This window comes from Sapajus apella, unplaced genomic scaffold, assembly GCF_009761245.1.
Source record: "Sapajus apella isolate SASKATOON/1434 unplaced genomic scaffold, GSC_monkey_1.0 scaffold46, whole genome shotgun sequence".
NCBI classification, from domain to species: Eukaryota; Metazoa; Chordata; class Mammalia; order Primates; family Cebidae; genus Sapajus; species Sapajus apella.
In genome coordinates this window covers 3,114,831-3,133,895 of record NW_022436986.1, presented here as the reverse complement: position 1 = coordinate 3,133,895, position 19,065 = coordinate 3,114,831, and the positions used below count along the sequence as shown (strand labels likewise).

The following is a 19,065-nucleotide window of genomic DNA, read 5'->3' as shown; positions in this document are numbered from 1 at the left end:
AAGAAATAAAATAGCCAGGCATAGTGGCTTGTGCCTACAGTCCTTGCTGCTCAGGAGACAGACAGGAGGATTGCTTGAGCCTAGGAGTTGGAGGTTACAGTGATCTCCAGCCTGGGCAACAGTGTAAGACCCTATCTTTAAAAAGTTATGTATATATTTACTATTGATATCTCCCCATACATTATTTAGTATGTTAAATATATTATTTTACTATTCTTTTTTTTTTTTTTTTGGGACAGAGTTTCGCTCTTGTTACCCAGGCTGGAGTGCAATGGCGCGATCTCGGCTCACCGCAACCTCCACCTCCTGGGTTCAGGCAATTCTCCTGCCTCAGCCTCCTGAGTAGCTGGGATTACAGGCACGTGTCACCATGCCCAGCTAATTTTTTGTATTTTTAGTAGAGACGGGGTTTCACCATGTTGACCAGGATGGTCTCGATCTCTTGACCTCATGATCCACCCGCCTCGGCCTCCCAAAGTGCTGGGATTACAGGCTTGAGCCACCGCGCCCGTCCCTTATTTTACTATTCTTTTAGCAAATACCTAAAGAGCTAATGTCACGCATCAACTTTTTAAAGTTAAGTACAAAATTATTACTTCTGGATAATGCAAGAACCTTAGCTCACTTCAACTTCCTTTATCCTATCCTAATATTTAATTGTTTAGGTATAATTATATATAAATTTAATGCTCTACTAAAAATTCTTATTATTTTATACCATTCTCAGCCTGAGCAACAAACTGAGACCCTTGTCTCTACAAAAAATTTAAAAATTAGCCAGGCATGCTGGCATGTGCCTATGGTCCCAGCTACACAAAAGGCAGAAGGAAGAGGATTACTTGAGCCCAGGAAGTCAAGGCCGTAGTGAGCCATGTTCATGCCACTGCTCTCCAGCTTGATGACAGAGAAAGACTCTGTCTCAAAAAAAAAAAAAAAACCTAACATTCATTTTGATTTACATGCATATTTATTTATTTTTTGTTCTTTTTATTTCTTCCTGTACCTCTGATCTTCCATCTTTTTCCTTCCTTCTAAAGAATAATTTTTGTTACCTGTTTCGGTGTAGATCTGATAGTGGCAAATTCTCTCAATATTTGTCTAGAAATATCTTTGTCTCTTGACTTCCATTGTTTCTGCAGTGAACTTAGCTCTCTCTTTAAGCCTCCTTTGAAAGTAATCCACCTCTTTCCTCTAGCTGCTTTTAAGATTTTCTTTGCCTTTGTGCATGAATATATTTTATTTTGATTTTAGCAGCTTTACTCTTGTAGCTAAGTGTGGTTTTATCTTTCTTTCTGTTATTTGTTTGTTTTTGAAGTAGGGTTGGAGTGCAGTGGTGCTGGAGTGCAGTGGTGTAATCTCAGCTCACTGCAACCTTGACCTCCCAAATTCAAGTGATCCCCCTCCTTCAGCCTGCCAAGTAGCTGGTACCACAGGTGTATGCCACTGTGCCTGGCTTATTTTTTTGTAGAGTCAAGGTTTCACTGTGTTGGCCAGGCTGGCCTCAAACTCCTGAGCTCAAGAGATCCAACCACCTCAGCCTCCCTAGGTGCTGGGATTACAGAGGTGTGCCACCATGCCTGGCCTGCTTTTTTTTGTCTTTCTCTTGCTTCAGATTTATAGCCCTTCTTGAATCTACAATGTCTTTTGTTAATTTTTAAAATTCTTATACATTATCTGTTCAACTATTGATTTATCCCCATTCTCTTTAATATCTTCCTGAAACTCCACTTAGATTTATAAGATCTTTTCCCTGTATTTTATGATATATATCAATCTCTATGTCCCATTTTAGTAAATCTGAGCTTTATTCTATATTTTTTTTCTCATCTATTCTCAAGCTCACAAGTTACTGTACTTTTTTCTCATCTATTCTCAAGCTGTTACTATACTTCTTTGTTCTAGGATTTTCTTTTTGTAGATTCTAGTTCTCTGCTAAATTTCTCCATCTTACCTTTTAATTCCGTGAACATATTAAATAGTTTTAATGTCAGCTCTCCTGTGGGTCTATTTCTATTGTTTGCTGATTTTTCCTGGTTTTTCAGATGAATCTCCTTGTATGAGTGCTCATCACCGTATACAAAAATTATAGGTATTAATTTAAAGCACTGGATGATATATTATCTTTTTTAAAAAATTTCTTTAGAGACAGGGTCTTGCTCTGTCACCCAGGCTGAAGTGTAGTGGTGTGATTATAGCTCACTGTATTCAAACCCCTGGGCTTAAACAATCTTCCTGCCTCAGCCTTCAGAGTAGCTAGGATGGCAGGCACACACTACCTTGCCCAGCTAATTTTTAGTTTTTTTTCAGAGATGAGGTTTCTCATTATGTTGCTCAGACTGGTCTCCAACTCCTGGCCTCAATGAATCTTCCCTCCTCAGCCTCCCAAAGAACTGGGATTAAAGGTATAAACCACAGTGCTCAACTGCATATTTTTTTTTTCCATAAAAGATTCATATTTAATTATGGCAAGTAAGCTAGAGTATAGGTGCTGGCAATCTGAGATCTTCTTAATCTACATAGGAAATGAGATGATTTGAAGCTGGCCTTTAGTCCCTATGAGTATGGCCTATTCTTGATTCACCCTTAGTCCTAGGATATGTTGGGTTGGGGGAAGGGAGTTTCAATCCCGAACCTAAATTTCGGATCCTAAATTGCAGTTCTTGTAACCTCATCCATCCCTACCATCAGAAATACCACTCAGAGCCGAGTGCGGTGGCTCACACCTGTAATCCCAGCACTTTGGGAGGCCCAGGCAGGCAGATCACTGGAGGTCAGGAGTTCAAGACCAGTCTGCCAACATGGTGAAACCCCGTCTCTACTAAAAATACAAAAATTAGCCGGCTGTGATGGCAGGTGCCTGTAATCCCAGCTACTCAGGAGGCTAAGGCAGGATAATCACTTGAACCGGGGAAGCGGAGATTGCAGTGAGCCAAGATCGTACCACTACACTCCACCCTGGGGATACAGCAAGACTCTCCCTCCAAAAAACAGAAAGAAATGCCATTCAGTCTCATTGTTGCTGCTGCTTTTGAGATTGACAGATGCCTCTCAGAGAAAAATGAGCTCAAATGCTGGGTTCACATCACTGGCTTTCCTATTTTGGTAGAACTTGACCCTGCAATTTCTTCATTGCCCTGGTAATTCTCTAATCCCCTCAAAATATTAAATATTTAGTATTTCCTCTAGCTTTTCTGATTATTCTCAGTTGGAAGGTTGGTACAGACCATCTACCTCTGGAAAATATAAAGTTGTCTCCCACCCCTCCCCACTTTTTTTTGAAATGTTGTTTTGCTCTCGTTGCTCAGGCTGGCTGGAGTGCAGTGGCGAGATCTTGGCTCACAGCAACCTCTGCCTCCTGGGTTCAGTTCAAGCAGTTCTCCTGCCTCAGCCTCCCGAGTAGCTGGGATTACAGGCGTTAGCCACCACGCCTAGCTAATTTTTTGTATTTTTAGTAGAGACAGGGTTTCACGTTGGCAAGGCTGCTCTCAAACTCCTGACTTCAGGTGATCCAGCTGCCTCAGCCTTCCAAAGTGCTGGGATTACAGGCTTGAGCCACTGCTCCCAGCAGTCCCCCACCTTTTTTTTTGAGATGGAGTTTTGCTCTTTTGCCCAGTCTGGAGTGAAGTGACTCAATCTCAGCTCACTGCAACCTCCACCGTCCAGGTTCAAGCAATTCTGCTCAGCCTCCCGAGTAGCTGGGATTATAGGTGTGCCCGCCACCACACCTGACTAATTTTTGTATTTTTAGTAGAGACAGAGTTTCACCATGTTGGCCAGGCTGGTCTCGAACTCCTGACATCACGTGATCTACCCACATCAGCCTCCCAAAGTGCTAGGATTACAGGTGTGAGCCCCCACACCTGGCCTATGTCCCCCGTTTTATTCTGAATATTGTCTGTGCATTTTCTCAATATCATGAATGCTGTTCATTTTTATAAGTTTTCAAAGATATAAACCTTTGTGCCTATTCAGTAGTTCTATTGGTTTTTAAAATTTCACTAATTTCTACTTGTTTTACTGTATCTCCTTCTGCTCTCTTTAGATTGATTTTGCTGTTATTTGCAGATAACTTTGCTATTCTTTCTTGAGATGAATACTTAGCTCATTAATTTTCCCTGTCTTCCTTTTCAGTTTATTAAATACTATAATTTTCCTGCGAAGTACAGCTTTACTTGTATCCAACACATTTTGAGACACGATTTTATTATCATTTGGTTCTGAACATTTCTAATTTCAAGTATTTCCTGTTTGACCCATGAATTTATCAATGCTTTTTGAAAATGTATGAGACATTTCTAGTTGTGTGTGTGTGTGTGTGTGTGTGTGTGTGTGTGAGTGTGTGTGTGTGTGTGTGTGTTTCGAGACAGTCTCATTCTGTCATCCAGGCTGGAATGCAGTGACAACCTCAAACTCCCAAGCTCAAGTAGTCCTCCTGCCTCAGCCTCCTGAGTAGCTAGGACTACAGGCACATGCCACCACACCAGGCTAATTTTTAAATTTTTTGTAGAGACAATCTCTCTTCATTGCCCTGGCTAGTTGTGAACTCCTAGCATATCCTCCCACCTCAGTCTCCCAAAGTGCCAAAGTGCTGGGATTACAAATGTGAGCCGCTGTGCCAGACCTCCAGTTATCTTTTTAATTACATTTGTCTCTCGACTTCCAAAAAACATTATATATATATATATATATGTATATATATATTTTGAGACAGGGTCCCGTTCTGTCACTCAGGCTGGAGTGCAGTGGTGCAGGCTTGACTCACTGCAACCTCTGCTTTCTGGGTTCAAGTGATCCTCCCACCTCAGCCTCCCGAGTAGCTGGGGCTATAGGCGTGAGCCACCACAACTGGTTAATTTTCGTTATTTTTTGTAGAGACAGTCTTGAAGTCCCAAGATCAAGTGATCCACCACCTCAGCCTCCCAAGTGCTGGGATCACAGGTGTGAACCATCATGCTGGTTAGTTATCTTTTAATTTATTTCTAATGATCACATTGTGGTGAGAAATGGTATTCTATACCAATCTTTGGAAATTTGTGGTCTCATATGAAAATTTTACAAATGTTCCTTGTGTATTTGAAAAAAATAAACATGAAGCAGCTGTTACATACGGTTAAGTGTGATATTCAAAAAGGTTAAAAATTCAGGCCAGGCACAGTGGTTCAAGCCTATTCTCCCAGCTCTTTGGGAGGCTGAGGCGGGTGGATCATCTGAGGTCAGGAGTTTGAGATCGGCCTGACCAACATGGTGAAACCCATCTCTACTAAAAATACAAAATCGGCCGAGCATGGTGGTGCATGCTTGTAATCCCAGCTACTTGGTAGGCTAAGGCAAGAGAATTGCTGAACCCGGAAGGTGGAGGTTGCAGTGAGCCAATATCATACTATTGCACTCCAGCCTGGACAACAACAGTGAAACTCTGCCTAAAGAAAAAAAAAAAAAAAAATCAATGGTAATATAAATTAACATGAGTAAAATTAAAAACATTTTCTAAATAAATTAACCTATATAGATTATTAAAATGCCCACCAAGTGATAACCATTGGAGCTCAAATTGTTCATTAAATCATTCTAGTTATTTTGATTCATTTATTAATTTTTGGAACTTATAGTCATAATCTTTTATTTGACACAGATGCCCTTGTCTGAACCATGAACTGACATGGGAAACTAGATTAAACCCTTCTAAGAATGTCCACATTAAATTTATAGTCATTAAGTAACTTGTAGTTTTGATACATTTTTAAAAATCACTCTTTCTTAAATTTTCTTTAGAGACAGAGTCTCCCTATGTTGCTTCAGCTGGTCTTGAACTCCTGAGCTCAAGCAATCCTCCACCTTCAACCTCCCAGAGTGCTAGGATTACAGGTGTGAGCTGCCATACCTGACCTAAAAAAAGAGAAATCACTCTTAACATCAACAGAATTGTTCATGGGAGCTGAATCCTCTTTGGCTTTTGCTGAAGTAATAATGTGTATTTAAAAATGTTTTTAGCCCTTTGAATGTTTGCCCTTAGTTTAATATATTCAATATTTGTTTCAATGTATTAATAACTTGATATTAATCACAAAAATAATTTGATATGTTTAATTATATTAAACCTAATCACTCAGTCCAAATGAGAGGTAATGTAATACAGCAGTTAAGAGCATACACCAGGGTACAGAACCTTCATTTAATAACCTTTCTGCTTCTTAATTCCCTCAACTAAATGTCTAGTACAGAGAAAAAGATTTATTTTGGTAGTCATTTTCATTTATAAAACGGTGTCATTAGGGTGGGTACAGTGGCTCATGCCTGTAATTCCAGCACTTGGGGAGGCCAAAGTGGGCTGATCACGAGGTCAAGAGATTGAGACCAACCTGGCTAATAGGGTGAAACCTCATGTTGACTAAAAATATAAAAAATCAACTGGGCATGGTGGCACATGCCTATAGTCCCAGCTACTCAGGAAGCTGAGGCAATAGAATTGCTTGAACCTGGGAGGCAGAGGTTGTAGTGAGCAGAGATAGCACCACTGCACTCCAGCCTGGTGACAGAGCAAGACTCTGTCTCAAAAAAAAAAAAAAAAAAAAAAAAGAACGTCATTAATGCACACTGTAGGCAGGTATTCATTGAGTTTTGGCACACTTGTCCTATCTAAATAACGGTGAAATTAAACAAGAATGATAAAACTAAGGACGTGCATCCCAGAAGTTATTCATCCATGAGCCATCCCCATAGGCCTCAGTCGTCTGCTGTGGATTCTATCCCACCATGGAAGTGTGCACTGTGCCAAGAGAATTAATATATCTGGATGATAACAGCAGTAGCACAACACTATTACTCTCATTTGACTGCTCTTTTCTCTCTGGATCTCGAGAGGCTGCAGTTCCCAAAGGGGTCATGTGAATGTGACATGAGAAAGGTAGGTAGCCCTACTCTTAGAGAAGCCAGATGGTCACTGGCCATATGCCTATAGATTTTTTTGTGTGTTGGAGGGTAACAGGCATGGGTGAGGAGCAATTAGAATGGGTCCTACCCACCCTATAGTTGTCCACTGAGTTGTTGGTTGACAGCCTCTTGCTGTGCCAGTTCTTAACTCTTTAGTTGCAGTATAACTGGTTACTATAGGAGACCAAGGAAAGCAATGAAGCATTAAGATGCACTTAACAGGGTTGGGTCAATAACTATTCAACTACTAGAGACATACCAATTTTTTAACAACTGGTATAGCCGAATATATATTCAGTGTGTATCAGCTGAATATCAGGCCTGAATGTAGTCTATAAATGCCATTAAGAGTAAGATTTTAAGACGTACTGTTCTAAAAAAAAAAAAAAAAAGGCCGGGCGCGGTGGCTCAAGCCTGTAATCCCAGCACTTTGGGAGGCCGAGGCGGGTGGATCACGAGGTCAAGAGATCAAGACCATCCTGGTCACCACGGTGAAACCCCGTCTCTACTAAAAATACAAAAAATTAGCTGGGCATGGTGGCGTGTGCCTGTAATCCCAGCTACTCAGGAGGCTGAGGCAGGAGAATTGCCTGAACCCAGGAGGCGGAGGTTGCGGTGAGCCGAGATGGCCCCATTGCACTCCAGCCTGGGTAACATGAGTGAAACTCCGTCTCAAAAAAAAAAAAGAAGTACTGTTCTTTTCTTTATTTAATTAATTTTTTGAAAGAAGGGTCTCACTCGGTTGCTCAGGCTAGAATGCAGTGTCACAATCCTGGCTCACTGCAGCCTCCACCTTCCGAGCTCAAATGATCCTCCTCAGGAGGCACATCACCACAACCGGCTAATTTTTGTATTTTTTTGTAGAGACAGGGTCTCCCTATGTTGCCCAGGCTGGTCTCAAACTCCTGGGCTCAAGCAATCTGCCTGCCTTGGCCTCCCAAAATGCTGGGATTATAAGCATGAACCACTCTGCTGAGCTACTCTTTGTCTTTTAATTAGAATATTTAGTAGCTTACAGTTATTGTAACTAGTAATATTTTGATTTATTTTCAGCTATTCTTTGTGCTTTTTATTTATCATACCTTGTCTTTTTTTATTTCTCTTTCTTGCCTTCTTTTGGAATTTTTTTCTCATTCCATACTCTTTCTTGTACTAGTCTGGAAATTATAATCTTTCTTGCCTTTTGGTTCCTTGAAATTTTTAAATACCTATTAAAACCAAAAGTTAACATGTAAATATCCCCCCAAAAATACAAAAACTTAGAATATCACCTCATAATTTATTTTTATTTTGAAATGGAGTCTCACTGTCGCCTAGGCTAGAGTACAGTGATGTGATCTCTGCTCACTGCAACCTCTGCCTCCCAGGTTCAAGGGATTCTCCTGCCTCAGCCTCCCGAGTAGCTGGGATTACAGGCACCAGCTACCACGCCCAGCTAATTTTTTTATTTTTAGTAGAGACGGGGTTTCACATTGGTCAGGCTGGTCTCAAACTCCTAACCTCAGGTGATCCAGCCACCACGGCCTCCCAAAGTGCTTGGGATTACAGGCATATCTCACCTCATAATTTATATGCTATTATTATCTTCTATTTTTGTTCCATCTCTGTTAATCTCAAAAGACATTATCAGATTAACATGTACATACATATTTAACACTTTTTGTTCTTCCTAGCATCTCAGACCTTCCGTTTGAAAACAGTTTCCTTCTCTCTAAACTTAGAATTTCTTTGTTGAAGGTCTGCTTGCAAACTTAATCAGTTTTGCTTACCTGAATATGTATTTATTTCATCTTTGTTCTTGGCAAGGACAAATAACCCATCTTTGTTGGGTATAAATCTAGACTGAGGTTTTTGTCCTGGCATATTGAAAAGAATTACCACTGTCTCTAGATTTATATTATGGTTGATGACTAATTGGCTATCACTCTTACAGTTACTCCCTTGAAGCCTTTTTTCTCTATCTTTTAAGATTTTATATTTATTGGCCCAAGGTTTCACTACAATATGTTTAGAAAGAATTCCTGCTTGGGTTTGTTAGGCTTCTTAAATCATGGCTTGGTGCCTTCAATTCTGGAAAGTTCTCAGCTATTATGTCTTCAAACAGTCCCCCTTATACCATATGATACACTTATATGGCATAAGTGTACCATATAGTTAGCCAGAGTTCCTGAAGAAACTGAGACTATTCAGGAACTCTGGCTAATATGGTATGCTTTTTCTCTCTATGCTCTATGTTAGTAAATCTCCTTTTCATATTTCCAATCTCTGTGTTTTCCAGGTCTGTATTCTAGTTAGTTTCTTTGCTTCTTTTTTCCAATATGTGAATTATCTCTCTAGCTGTGCCTAACGTGTTATCATGGAGAACAGGTTGACAAGGTCTGACATGCTATAATCTAAACGTTATCAATTTTACTTTTCCAAAATGTCATTTTAGAAGGTGATACACTTGTTTTGGCAATGTTTCTATCACTTAAAACATTTTCTGAATTCTTTAGAAAATACCTTCTAGTCCATTTATCATTTTTTAGTACCAAATTCCTTGTATTCTGGTCTCTATTAAATTCACAACTTTAATTCTTACGTTCAGTGTCACCCCTCCTTTTCTGTATTGAGAAGTCCTTGTAGGTGACAGTGGTTATGCTACCTGGTAAGCTGATTTAACTCATATTTAACAGAAGGATATGAGAAGTTATCTCTTTTAACACAGATATGTCATCTATCTCTAAAATTGCTTTAAGTCCTACACAAATGTAGGGCATACTAGATGAAGTAAGAAGACTGAAAACTTAAAACACTGAAGTATTTTCACTCATCACCCTGACAAAGATGAAATAGAATGGCAGTATGCAGTGTTGCCAATGGTATGAGGAGACAGGCACTTCTGTATGTGTCTGGAATGTAGGAATCAGAATATAGTAATAAGAATTACTTATCTTTGCAGAGAGCAAATCTTTGCAGAGGGCAATTTAACAATAGGTATAAAAATCTTATAACAATAACTCATTCTAGGGATTTATCCTAAAGATATAAATACAAAATATTTGTTCAAAGAGGGTTTATTTAAACTAATGAAAAAATGTTAAATAATGTTGTAGAAATATATTTATTAGCATAAGCAGTTCACAATATACTGTAAGAAAAAAAGCAAGCTACAAAACAGTGATTCCATGTTTATATTAAAATTAACATACACAAAGAAAAAATTTCCTTAGATATCCATTTAATCTCTGGGATCATAGTGATGTTTAGGTATTTTTTGCTCATTTATTGCCTAGATTTTACACAATGAGCATATACGTTAATTGTGCAATTTAAAATTATTGAACTGTTTTTTTTTTTTTTAAAGATGAGGTTTCACCATATTGGGCCAGGCTGGTCTTGAACTCAGGTGATTCTCCCTCCTTGGCCTCCTAAAGTGCTGGGATTACAGGCATGAGCCACCGTGCCCAGCCTGAACTGTTTTAAGTGCAAGAGTATCTAACTACTTTTTACAACACTGTTATGAGAAAATGAATTCTAGATTCAAACACAAACTTTAAGCAATCTGTCCCTCATTCTAACAGCTCTAAAATCTGTTCTTCTCATTCTACCCCTCCCACCCTCTACCTAAAATCCCACATCCAAAAAGTAGAAATAGCTACTTCTGAATTCCTGTATGGGTGGGAGGTTGGGAGGAGAGAGGCCAAGATATGAAGAGAGAAACTGAATATTTGAGAACAGACTATTGGTGTTTTGAGGGAAACTTTAGGAGTAGGGCTTGGCTGAAGGAAGGAGGCGGCGAGGTTCCATGAGTAAGCTTCAGCAAAATAGTTACTCCTCTCACCAGTTTTCCACCTTACTGAGGTGCGCATTCACTGCTACATGCTCCAACCAATTGCTGTTAAGAAGAAACCCCAGAAACGCCAGCACCACGTGTGATTAGGAAGCACTTGCATCAGTGAAATGGAATACGTCTATTTGCTCACAGTAATTCCTGCTTCTATTCCTTTGCTCCTTCCTTAGCAACTTTAGGTCTTTCTTTAGTAAAAATTTTTTGCTGGTCGGGCACAGTGGCTCACACCTGTAATCCCAGCACTCTGGGAGGCAGAGAAGGGCCAATCACCTGAGGTCGGGAGTTCAAGACCAGCCTTACCAACACGGAGAAACTCCATCTCTACTAAAAATACAAAATTATCCAGGAGTGGTGGCGGATGCCTGTAATCCCAGCTACTCAGGAGGCTGAGGCAGGAGAATGGCTTGAACCTGGGAGGCGGAGATTGCAGTGAGCCGAGATCACGCCACTGCACTCCAGACTGGGCAATAAGAGCGAGACTCCATCTCAAAAAAAAAAAATTTTTTTTTCTTTGTAAACCTATTCTTTTTCACCTTCTCTAACGTGACATCCTGCCCTTCTACTACCATGGATATATGACCTTTGACATATCAATCATCCCCCTCTGAAATACTTCTATCCCTTTCCCAGTCCTATCTTGACTAATTTATTTCCTACTCATTTTTTAAATTTTGGTTTAAATGTCACTTCCTCAGGGAATCCGTGAATACCACAGTCCATAACAGGTTCCTTAAAGACTTTATCTCAATTTATCAATATACTTTACGCATTATTTAGTAAGGCTATCTACTATCTAGTTGAACCACTAAGTCCCAAGCTCAATGAAAACAGTGCCATTAGCAGGGTTTGCTCGGCACAGTTACTCCTGCATTTGGAACATAGCAAGTGCTCAACAAATATACGCGGAATGAGGGAATGAATGACTGAACAACTGAGTAAATAACCAGGAACCCAGCGCCTTTGATGGGGTAAGAATTATATTAACTATGTCACCTCATGGTGGAACTGTGCAATTTTTTTTCTTTGATGGCTGACTTGTGTACTGACAAGACAAAGTTTTAAATAGATATGATTTTGGAAAGTTCCCATTAAACCAAAGCCATACAAGAAATATTTAATCAGCCAAGAAAAAGGCTGTAGTCTAGTCTGGGGACTTCACAAATGGCCCAAATCATAAGAGTCACATCTCTAAGGTCTTAGTACTCTATCTTCCTTGAGCAAAGGAATGCACTTGTCCCATCATGGCAAGTTCAGGCACAGAATGCAAGGAATCTACAGCTTTCCTGTCCCCAACACAGGTTTAGGTGGGAAAACGCGAGCCTAGGATGATGGGGAGAAAGTGGGCATTTATTCAAAACGTATTTACTGAGCACCTACTGTGTACCAGAAAGCCCTAGTTGTGGGCCGGCTCTGACAGGTCCGCTGTGTGGCTTCGGGCATTTCTCCTTCACAGAGCCCAAGTCCTGAAGGCGAGCAAGTGGGGTCCCGCCTGCCTGCCTCAGAAAGCTGGGCTGGGGGTTCCGAGAGCGAGAATGCGCTTCAGAAAGTGCCAGGCGGCACGAAGGCCAGCGGCCCCAAGCGGCATCGCTAACCTCAGCTCGAGCCAGAGGAGCGAGCCAGGGCGGCGATCCGCGGGCAGCAGAGCCAGGCGGAGGCGGGCGCCCGCCCTCCGAGGGGCCGCGCTTACCCGTCGGGCGAGTACTCGAGGTTGAAGACGGCGCCATGGGTGCGGGTGCTGAGGTACACCGAGTCCGCGGGGTGGATGGAACCATAGAGGCTAGTCATGGTGCGGAAATTGTCCCGCGCTGGGTCCACGAACAGCCCGCGCCCCAGGCTGCGCTCTTTCAGCCACCCGAACAGCCTGGCGCCAGGGCCGCCCATGCCCGCGCTGAGGCGGTGCTGGCCCCGACTCTCGGCCTTGCAGTCTGGCCCGGGCCGCCGGCGCGGAGGGGAGGGAGGTGACGGCTCTCCCTGGGCGGAGGCAGCCGAGGACTCCGGGACTCCGGGCGGCTCGAGCTCTCCGGCGCGTGGGGCCGGGGACAGCGATGGGGCACCGGGGCGGCGAGGGCTCCGGGCGGGTGGATGAGGAGGGGTCACATCCGCCCCTGGCTGTAGAGGTGAGGGCGGCCTGGCGGCTGCTGCCTGCCCCTCATAGGGCGCTGGCTCCTCAGCCCAGGCTCCGGCCGACCTGTCCCCTCCAGGACTATGGGGCCCGAAAGGAAACATGACCAACGCCCCCGCCCACTGCTCCGGGCCTCTGCCCCGCCGGCAGACACCTCAGCGCCCCCACTCAGCTGCCACTTCCGGCGTGTAGCGGCCTAACTCCGCCGGCTGGAAACCCGCTCCGTCCCCCGGCCACCGTCCGCCGGGGACAGTGAAAGCTGAGACACCGCCGGGCTGGGGGCGCCACAGCCCCGGGAACGGAGGTAGGAAGCGAGGTAGTCTCTCACCGGTGTGAGTGACTGAGGATGCGGGGGTTGGGGGTGGGATGCCGGGCTGTATGGGGCATTAGCATCCGGGCACTTGATCTGGGTGGCAGAGAGTCGGTCTGTAGTTGTCAGTGACCGGTGGCCGCGTACCTGGGGATGAGTGCACCTGACCAGTCAGTTCTGTGAGGCTGAGTATGTACTGGTGTCCACACTTTACACTGGGATCAGGGAGGGATTAGGAATTAGTGCATTAGGCCACACAGAGTAAGTGGCATGCCACTCTTAAAAGCACAAGTTCAGGGTGACCACAGGCAACTGCTTCCAAAACCTATTTGTCACAAGGCAAAGGAGAGACTGAGAGGAAACAGACAGGTTTGGATGTGCTACCCAAGGAATGGCTGAGATAGCCAGTGTGTGTATCTGGGCTTAAATGAAAGATGGCAAACAGGTGATGGTTACTTTTATGACTCAACTTGATTGGGCTAAGGGACACCCAGATAGCTTGGAAAAACATTATTTCTGGGTGTGTCTGTGTGTTTCCAGGACAGATTAGGATTTGAATCAATAGAAGATCTGGTCTCACCAATGTGGACAGGCATCATCGTATTCATTGAAGACTGAAAAGGAACAAAAAGGCAGAAGAAGGGGATTTTACTCTCTCAAGTTGGGACATCCATCTTCTACCCTTACACCACATCAAAACTCTTGTTCTTCTGGCTTTGGACTTGGGCACTCATCGTCAGTTTTCAGGTCTTCAGTCTTGGACTGGGAGTTATGCCATTAGCTCCCCTGATTCTCACACCTTCAAACTCAGACTGAATTACACCACCAGATTTCCTGGTTCTCCAGCTTGCAGACTGCAGATCGTGGGACTCCTCTCTAATCATATGAACCAATTCTCATACTAAATGTTCTCTTATATCTCTATCTCCTATTGGTTCTTCTCTGGAGACCCCCTGGATAGGGCCTATCTACTTGCCTGGCATTCACACCTGACTCTTCATGTGTATGCCAGCAGGTACATCCTATGGAAGCCATCCTAGAAGGCCTAGGCTGTGGGATTTTGTAGCCCTGTTACCTAGCTTTCCCTGCATACTAGCCAGGGTAGGACAACTATTTGAGTAACCAGGCTATAGATTAGCCACTGGTCCAGGAGGCTGCCAGACCAAAAATCTTTGCTCTTACAGACTCATGCTCTTGGGAATCTGAATTGGGAAATCAGAAGTGAAGCAGTTGGCCATGATGATTGGGATTGAAAAGTCATAAGGCAGAGTGAGGCCACTGGAGTCCTGGGCAAGCCAAAGGAATAAGAGGAATCATGAGAAAGCAGCAGCCAAGAGAAAGAGAAAAGATCTGGATTGGAGGCCGAAGAAGAAAGTTGATGGTAGGAGGAGATACAGATAGAAAAAAGAGACAAACTTAAACAGGTTAGACTTGTTCTTGGCAGAGTCCCCTACCGTCCTCCTGCAGAGAGTCCCTTGTATCAGAATGGTGGCTAAATTTCAGTGTCAGTTTCCTGTGGGATGGTCACTTGATTTCATAATACCTGAAACAGGACTTATGCATTAACAAGAAGAATCAGGGGCCAGGCACAGTGGCTCACACCTGTAATCTCAGTGCTTTGGGAGGCCAAGGTAGGAGGATCTTTTTTTTTTTTTTTTCAGGGTTTCACTCTGTTGACCAGAGTGGAATGGAGTGATACAGTCGTGGCTCACTGCAGCCTCAACTTCCCAGGCTCAAGTGGCAGGAAGATCTTTTGAGGCAAGGAGTTTGAGACCAGCCTGGGCAACATCATGAAACTCTGTTTCTCTATGAAAAAATAATAAAATCATTCTAGTGTGATGCACGCTTGTAGTCCAGCTGCTTGGAAGGCTGAACCAGGAGGATCCCTTGAGCCCAGGAGTTCAAGGTTACAGTGAGCTATGATCACCCTATGGCACTTCAGCCCGGGCAACAGAGTAAGACCCATCTCAAAAAAAAAAGGAACCGGAATGACAACCAAGAAAACAAATGTATCTTTTCAACCAGTGAGCCTTCTGTAGCCCAAAGAAAACAATGTACTCAAGGATGAGCTTACTGAAAAATAAAAAGCAAACATTCATATAATGTTTAGTATGTGCTTAATATTATGCTGAGTAAAGTGAGCCTATCATATAAGCGTATTGAAAAAATAAAAGCAAACATTTATGTAATGTTTAGTATGTGCCTAATACGCTAAGCTGGTTCATATATGTTAACTCAAAATTCAAGGTATGTTGGTACCATTATCATCCCCATTTTAGAGATGAGAAAACACAGACATAAAAAAGAAAAGTCAGCCTGAGAGTGGTAAAGCCAGGATTCAAATCCAGGCAATCCAGCTCCAGGTTCCATACTCATAGCCAGGTGCCATATATACATTTGTAGATTGGCTTGGATCAACAGCTGTTACTGTACATACAAGCTCATTGCCAAGAATGGCAACTCAACGGTATTTTTTCAAAACCCCTAAATCAAAGCCAATCTACAAATATGAAGTCTGGCTCCCCCTTTTGCCTGAACCCTTTTAAATTCTGAACCTTTGAGTAACTGTAATACCATGAAAAAGAACAACTTCTATTTGTTGAGTAAGTGTTTTACCAGGCTTATGGGTAGGAGCTTTGCAAGCATTGTCTCTAAATTCCCTTTACTGGTGGCAGCCATAACTTGGCTACCATGAGGAAATGCAAGCTCAGTATTGCCACAGCTACAGATTTTTCAAGAGATGCCACATGTGGAAGTTCAAAATGAGGTCTGTTGTCAGCTCAATGATGCTGCAAGAAATAGGCCATACATAGGACAATATACCTCACACAGCAAGGAGACGCCTTGTGTGGCTGTGAGTAGATCTTTGAGAAAAGACAGTCTCTGTTTTACAGGCATGAGCCACCGCACCCAGCCTCATATTCGCTTTATTTAAGAAGATAATGGAGGTTATGGACCTCTAGCAAAATGGACAGGTAAAGCAAGAAAGTGGAACAAAAGTGATCTAAGTGGATCTAAGAAGGAGAGCAGTGCAGAAAGGTACAAAAGACAGGTGTACAAAAAAGGAAGGAAATATGATAAATGTTACAATGTGTATCAACCTTGAGAACATGCCAAGTGAAATCAGCCAGTCACAAAAGGTCATATACTGTATGGTTCCACTTACATGCAGTACCTAGAGTAGTCAAATTCACAGAGACAGAAAGGAGAATGATGGATGCTGGGAACTAGGGTGAGGTGGGGATGGGGAGTTATTGTTTCATAGGTACAGAATTTCAGTTTTGCAAGATGAGAAGAGTTCCAGAGATGGATGGTGGTGATGGTTGCACAACAGTGTGAATGTACTTAACACTTAGGTATGTACTGAATGTACATGTCAAAATGGTTAAGATGATACATTTTGTTATGCATATTTTACCACAATTAACAAAAAGGCAGCTGTGCAGCAGGCCTGAAAAGCAGCCCACCCAAAGTGGGAGGAGGACAGAGTGGGAAGTCTCTAGGAGAAAAATGGAAATGGAATGTTGGAATCTATTAAAATGAGGCAAAAGACTCTGATGCCAGAGAGTCCCTTAGTGGAAAAAAATTAACAAATTGTATAGAATAACAAGCAACTGACTGAAATAAGGCAATCACCAACTCCAAGAAAAATAAAGGATTGTGTAAAATGTACAGTCTATCAAGGCAGATAATAATATTTGTACTGGTAATGTAAAAAAATGGCTTCTGATTTCACCAAAAATTGTGCTGTAACTACGCTGTGTTGGCAAAGCGTGGAGAGGGTGAAGGATGTGGAAATAGGAAGAGCCAAAACTTCATTTACCTTGTCAGGAAGTCAACACATTCTCTTGAGATTAAGAAATAAGGCAATATCAGTGTAGTATATTTAAATGTTGAGGTTAAAAAAAAAACAAAACACAGAGAATAGAGCTGTCCATGAAAGTGTTGTCTTTTCAGATGGGAACTGGAGGGTGGCAATGGGTAGGAATTTTTTTTTTCATCTTCCCAAACTGAAACTTTGTATCCTTAGACATTAAGTCACACTAAGGCCCATTTCCGCCTCTCCAACCCCCACCCCCAAGCACGTGGCATCCACTGCTCTTTTTCAGAAGCCTTGCAGACTCAAAATTATCTGCACTGTTTAGGTGAAAACTAAAAGTGGAGATTTTTAAAGGTGTAAGTCATGTTGCTGTTTTTCCTCAGGTATACTGTTTTCAGCCTAGAGCAAAAGTAAACTTGAAGTGGTCTCTGCAGGTATATCTGACATAAAATGTTCATAAAGCTGGAGAAATACCTAACAAGTTTAACAGTTAGTGGAGCTTTCCCTGGCACAGAAACTCCTTCACAGACTTTACAGAATGTCTTTGATATACCAGTTTCTAGGTTCTTGGGATCTGAATGTGTATGTGCATGTGTACAAATTCGGTAGTTTCAATCTGGTGTGTTTGATGCTATGATAAGGTATGAACAGTGAGCTATGGAAACACAGATGAGGGACAGTTCAACCTGGGGTCAGAAGATACTCTCTGGAGGAGGTGGTGATCAAGGCAGTTTTTAAGGAGAGGTTAAGCAGAGGGAGGGAGACTGCATTGTTATATGACATGAAGAATGGCACAGATCAGGACTTGTTTGCGGAATTTACAAGGGATTTGGTGTTGCTCAAGAAATGGAAGTCAGGGAAAAGCAGGATGAGGGTAGCAAGGTGAGCAGAGGAGAGGGTCACAGAGAGTCTTAGTTTTTTCCCTGTAGGTGATAAGATGCTCTCGGAGGGCTTTCAGGCAGGAGAAAGGCATGGTCAAAGCTGTGTTTGTTATTTGTTTTGCAACAAGTTTTTCCGTGTATTTGCCCCATCAGGCTGAATTGTCATCAAGAAGACATCTATTTTTGCCTGTCTCCATATTATGTTTTTAGTTATGAAAAATTTTCAAACAAAATTAGAGAGAAGAATATTTTAAAAAATTAACTATGTGCCCATCATCCAGCTTCCATTATTAGGATTTTGCCACATTCAATTCATCTCTCTCTTTCTCTCCTTTTTCTGTGAAAATAATTCTTTATTGTGGGAAAATATATATAAACATAAAATTTACCATTTTAACCATTTTTAGGTATATAGTTCAGTGATACCAAGTACATCACATTGTTGTGCATCCATCACCACAATCTCATAGCCAGACCTTTTTCATCTTCCCAAACTGAAACTCTACCCATGAAACACAGTAACTCCCATTGTCCCCTCTCTCCAGCCTCGGGCAACTATCTATCTACTTTGTATCTCCATGGGTTTGAAGGCATTTCATATAAATGGAGTAATACAATATATGGCCTTTTACTTAGCATAATATTTTCTAGGTTAATTTTACATTGTAGCACATATTAGCATTTAGTTCCTTTTAGGCCTAAATAATATTCTATTGTATGATATACCATACTTTATTCACTCATCAGTTGCTGGGGATTTGCATTATTTATACTTTTGGCTATTATTAATCATTATGCTATGAATATTCATATGCAAGTTTTTGTGTAAACATAAGCTTTCAATTTTCTTGAGTACATCCTAGAAGTGGAATTTATTTTCTCTTTCTCTTTCTTTCCTTTCTTTCTTTCCTTCCTACCCTCCTTCCTTCCTTCCTTCATTTCTTCCTTGCTTTCCTTTCTTTCTTTCCTTTCTTTTTTCTCTCTTCTCTGTCTTCCTTCCTTCCTTTCTTTCTCTTCTCTTCTCTTCTCTCTTTTCTAAGATGGGGTCTCTGTTACTCAGGCTGGTCTCAAACTCATGGGCTCAGGTGAACATCCCGCCCAGCCCTTCTACAGTGCTGGGATTACAGGCATGAGCCGCCACACCCCCGGCTGGAATTGTCATGTTATCTG

At 42.1% G+C, this 19,065-nt stretch overlaps 1 protein-coding gene and 1 long non-coding RNA gene across 4 annotated transcripts in view; one reads left to right on the top strand and one right to left on the bottom strand.

Annotated features, from left to right (window-relative positions):
• The window catches only part of DCAF10 (DDB1 and CUL4 associated factor 10), a 55,560-nt gene extending 42,471 nt beyond the window's left edge, over positions 1 to 13,089 (bottom strand). For both annotated transcript variants that reach the window (XM_032240106.1, XM_032240107.1), the window contains exon 1: positions 12,450 to 13,089. In XM_032240106.1, coding sequence (XP_032095997.1) covers positions 12,450 to 12,988 — 539 coding nt within the window. In that variant the 5' untranslated portion in view covers positions 12,989 to 13,089. The remainder of the gene's footprint in view (positions 1 to 12,449) is intronic.
• On the top strand, positions 13,063 to 18,145 carry LOC116524718. Of its 2 annotated transcripts, none has more exons than XR_004257456.1 (2): positions 13,063 to 13,188; positions 13,735 to 15,383. It is a non-coding gene; the product is annotated as an uncharacterized LOC116524718 (long non-coding RNA). The 2 variants fall into 2 exon arrangements; XR_004257455.1 differs by lacking the exon at positions 13,063 to 13,188 and adding an exon at positions 13,214 to 13,639 and having other exon boundaries at positions 13,735 to 18,145.
• The last annotated feature ends 920 nt before the right edge of the window (positions 18,146 to 19,065 follow it).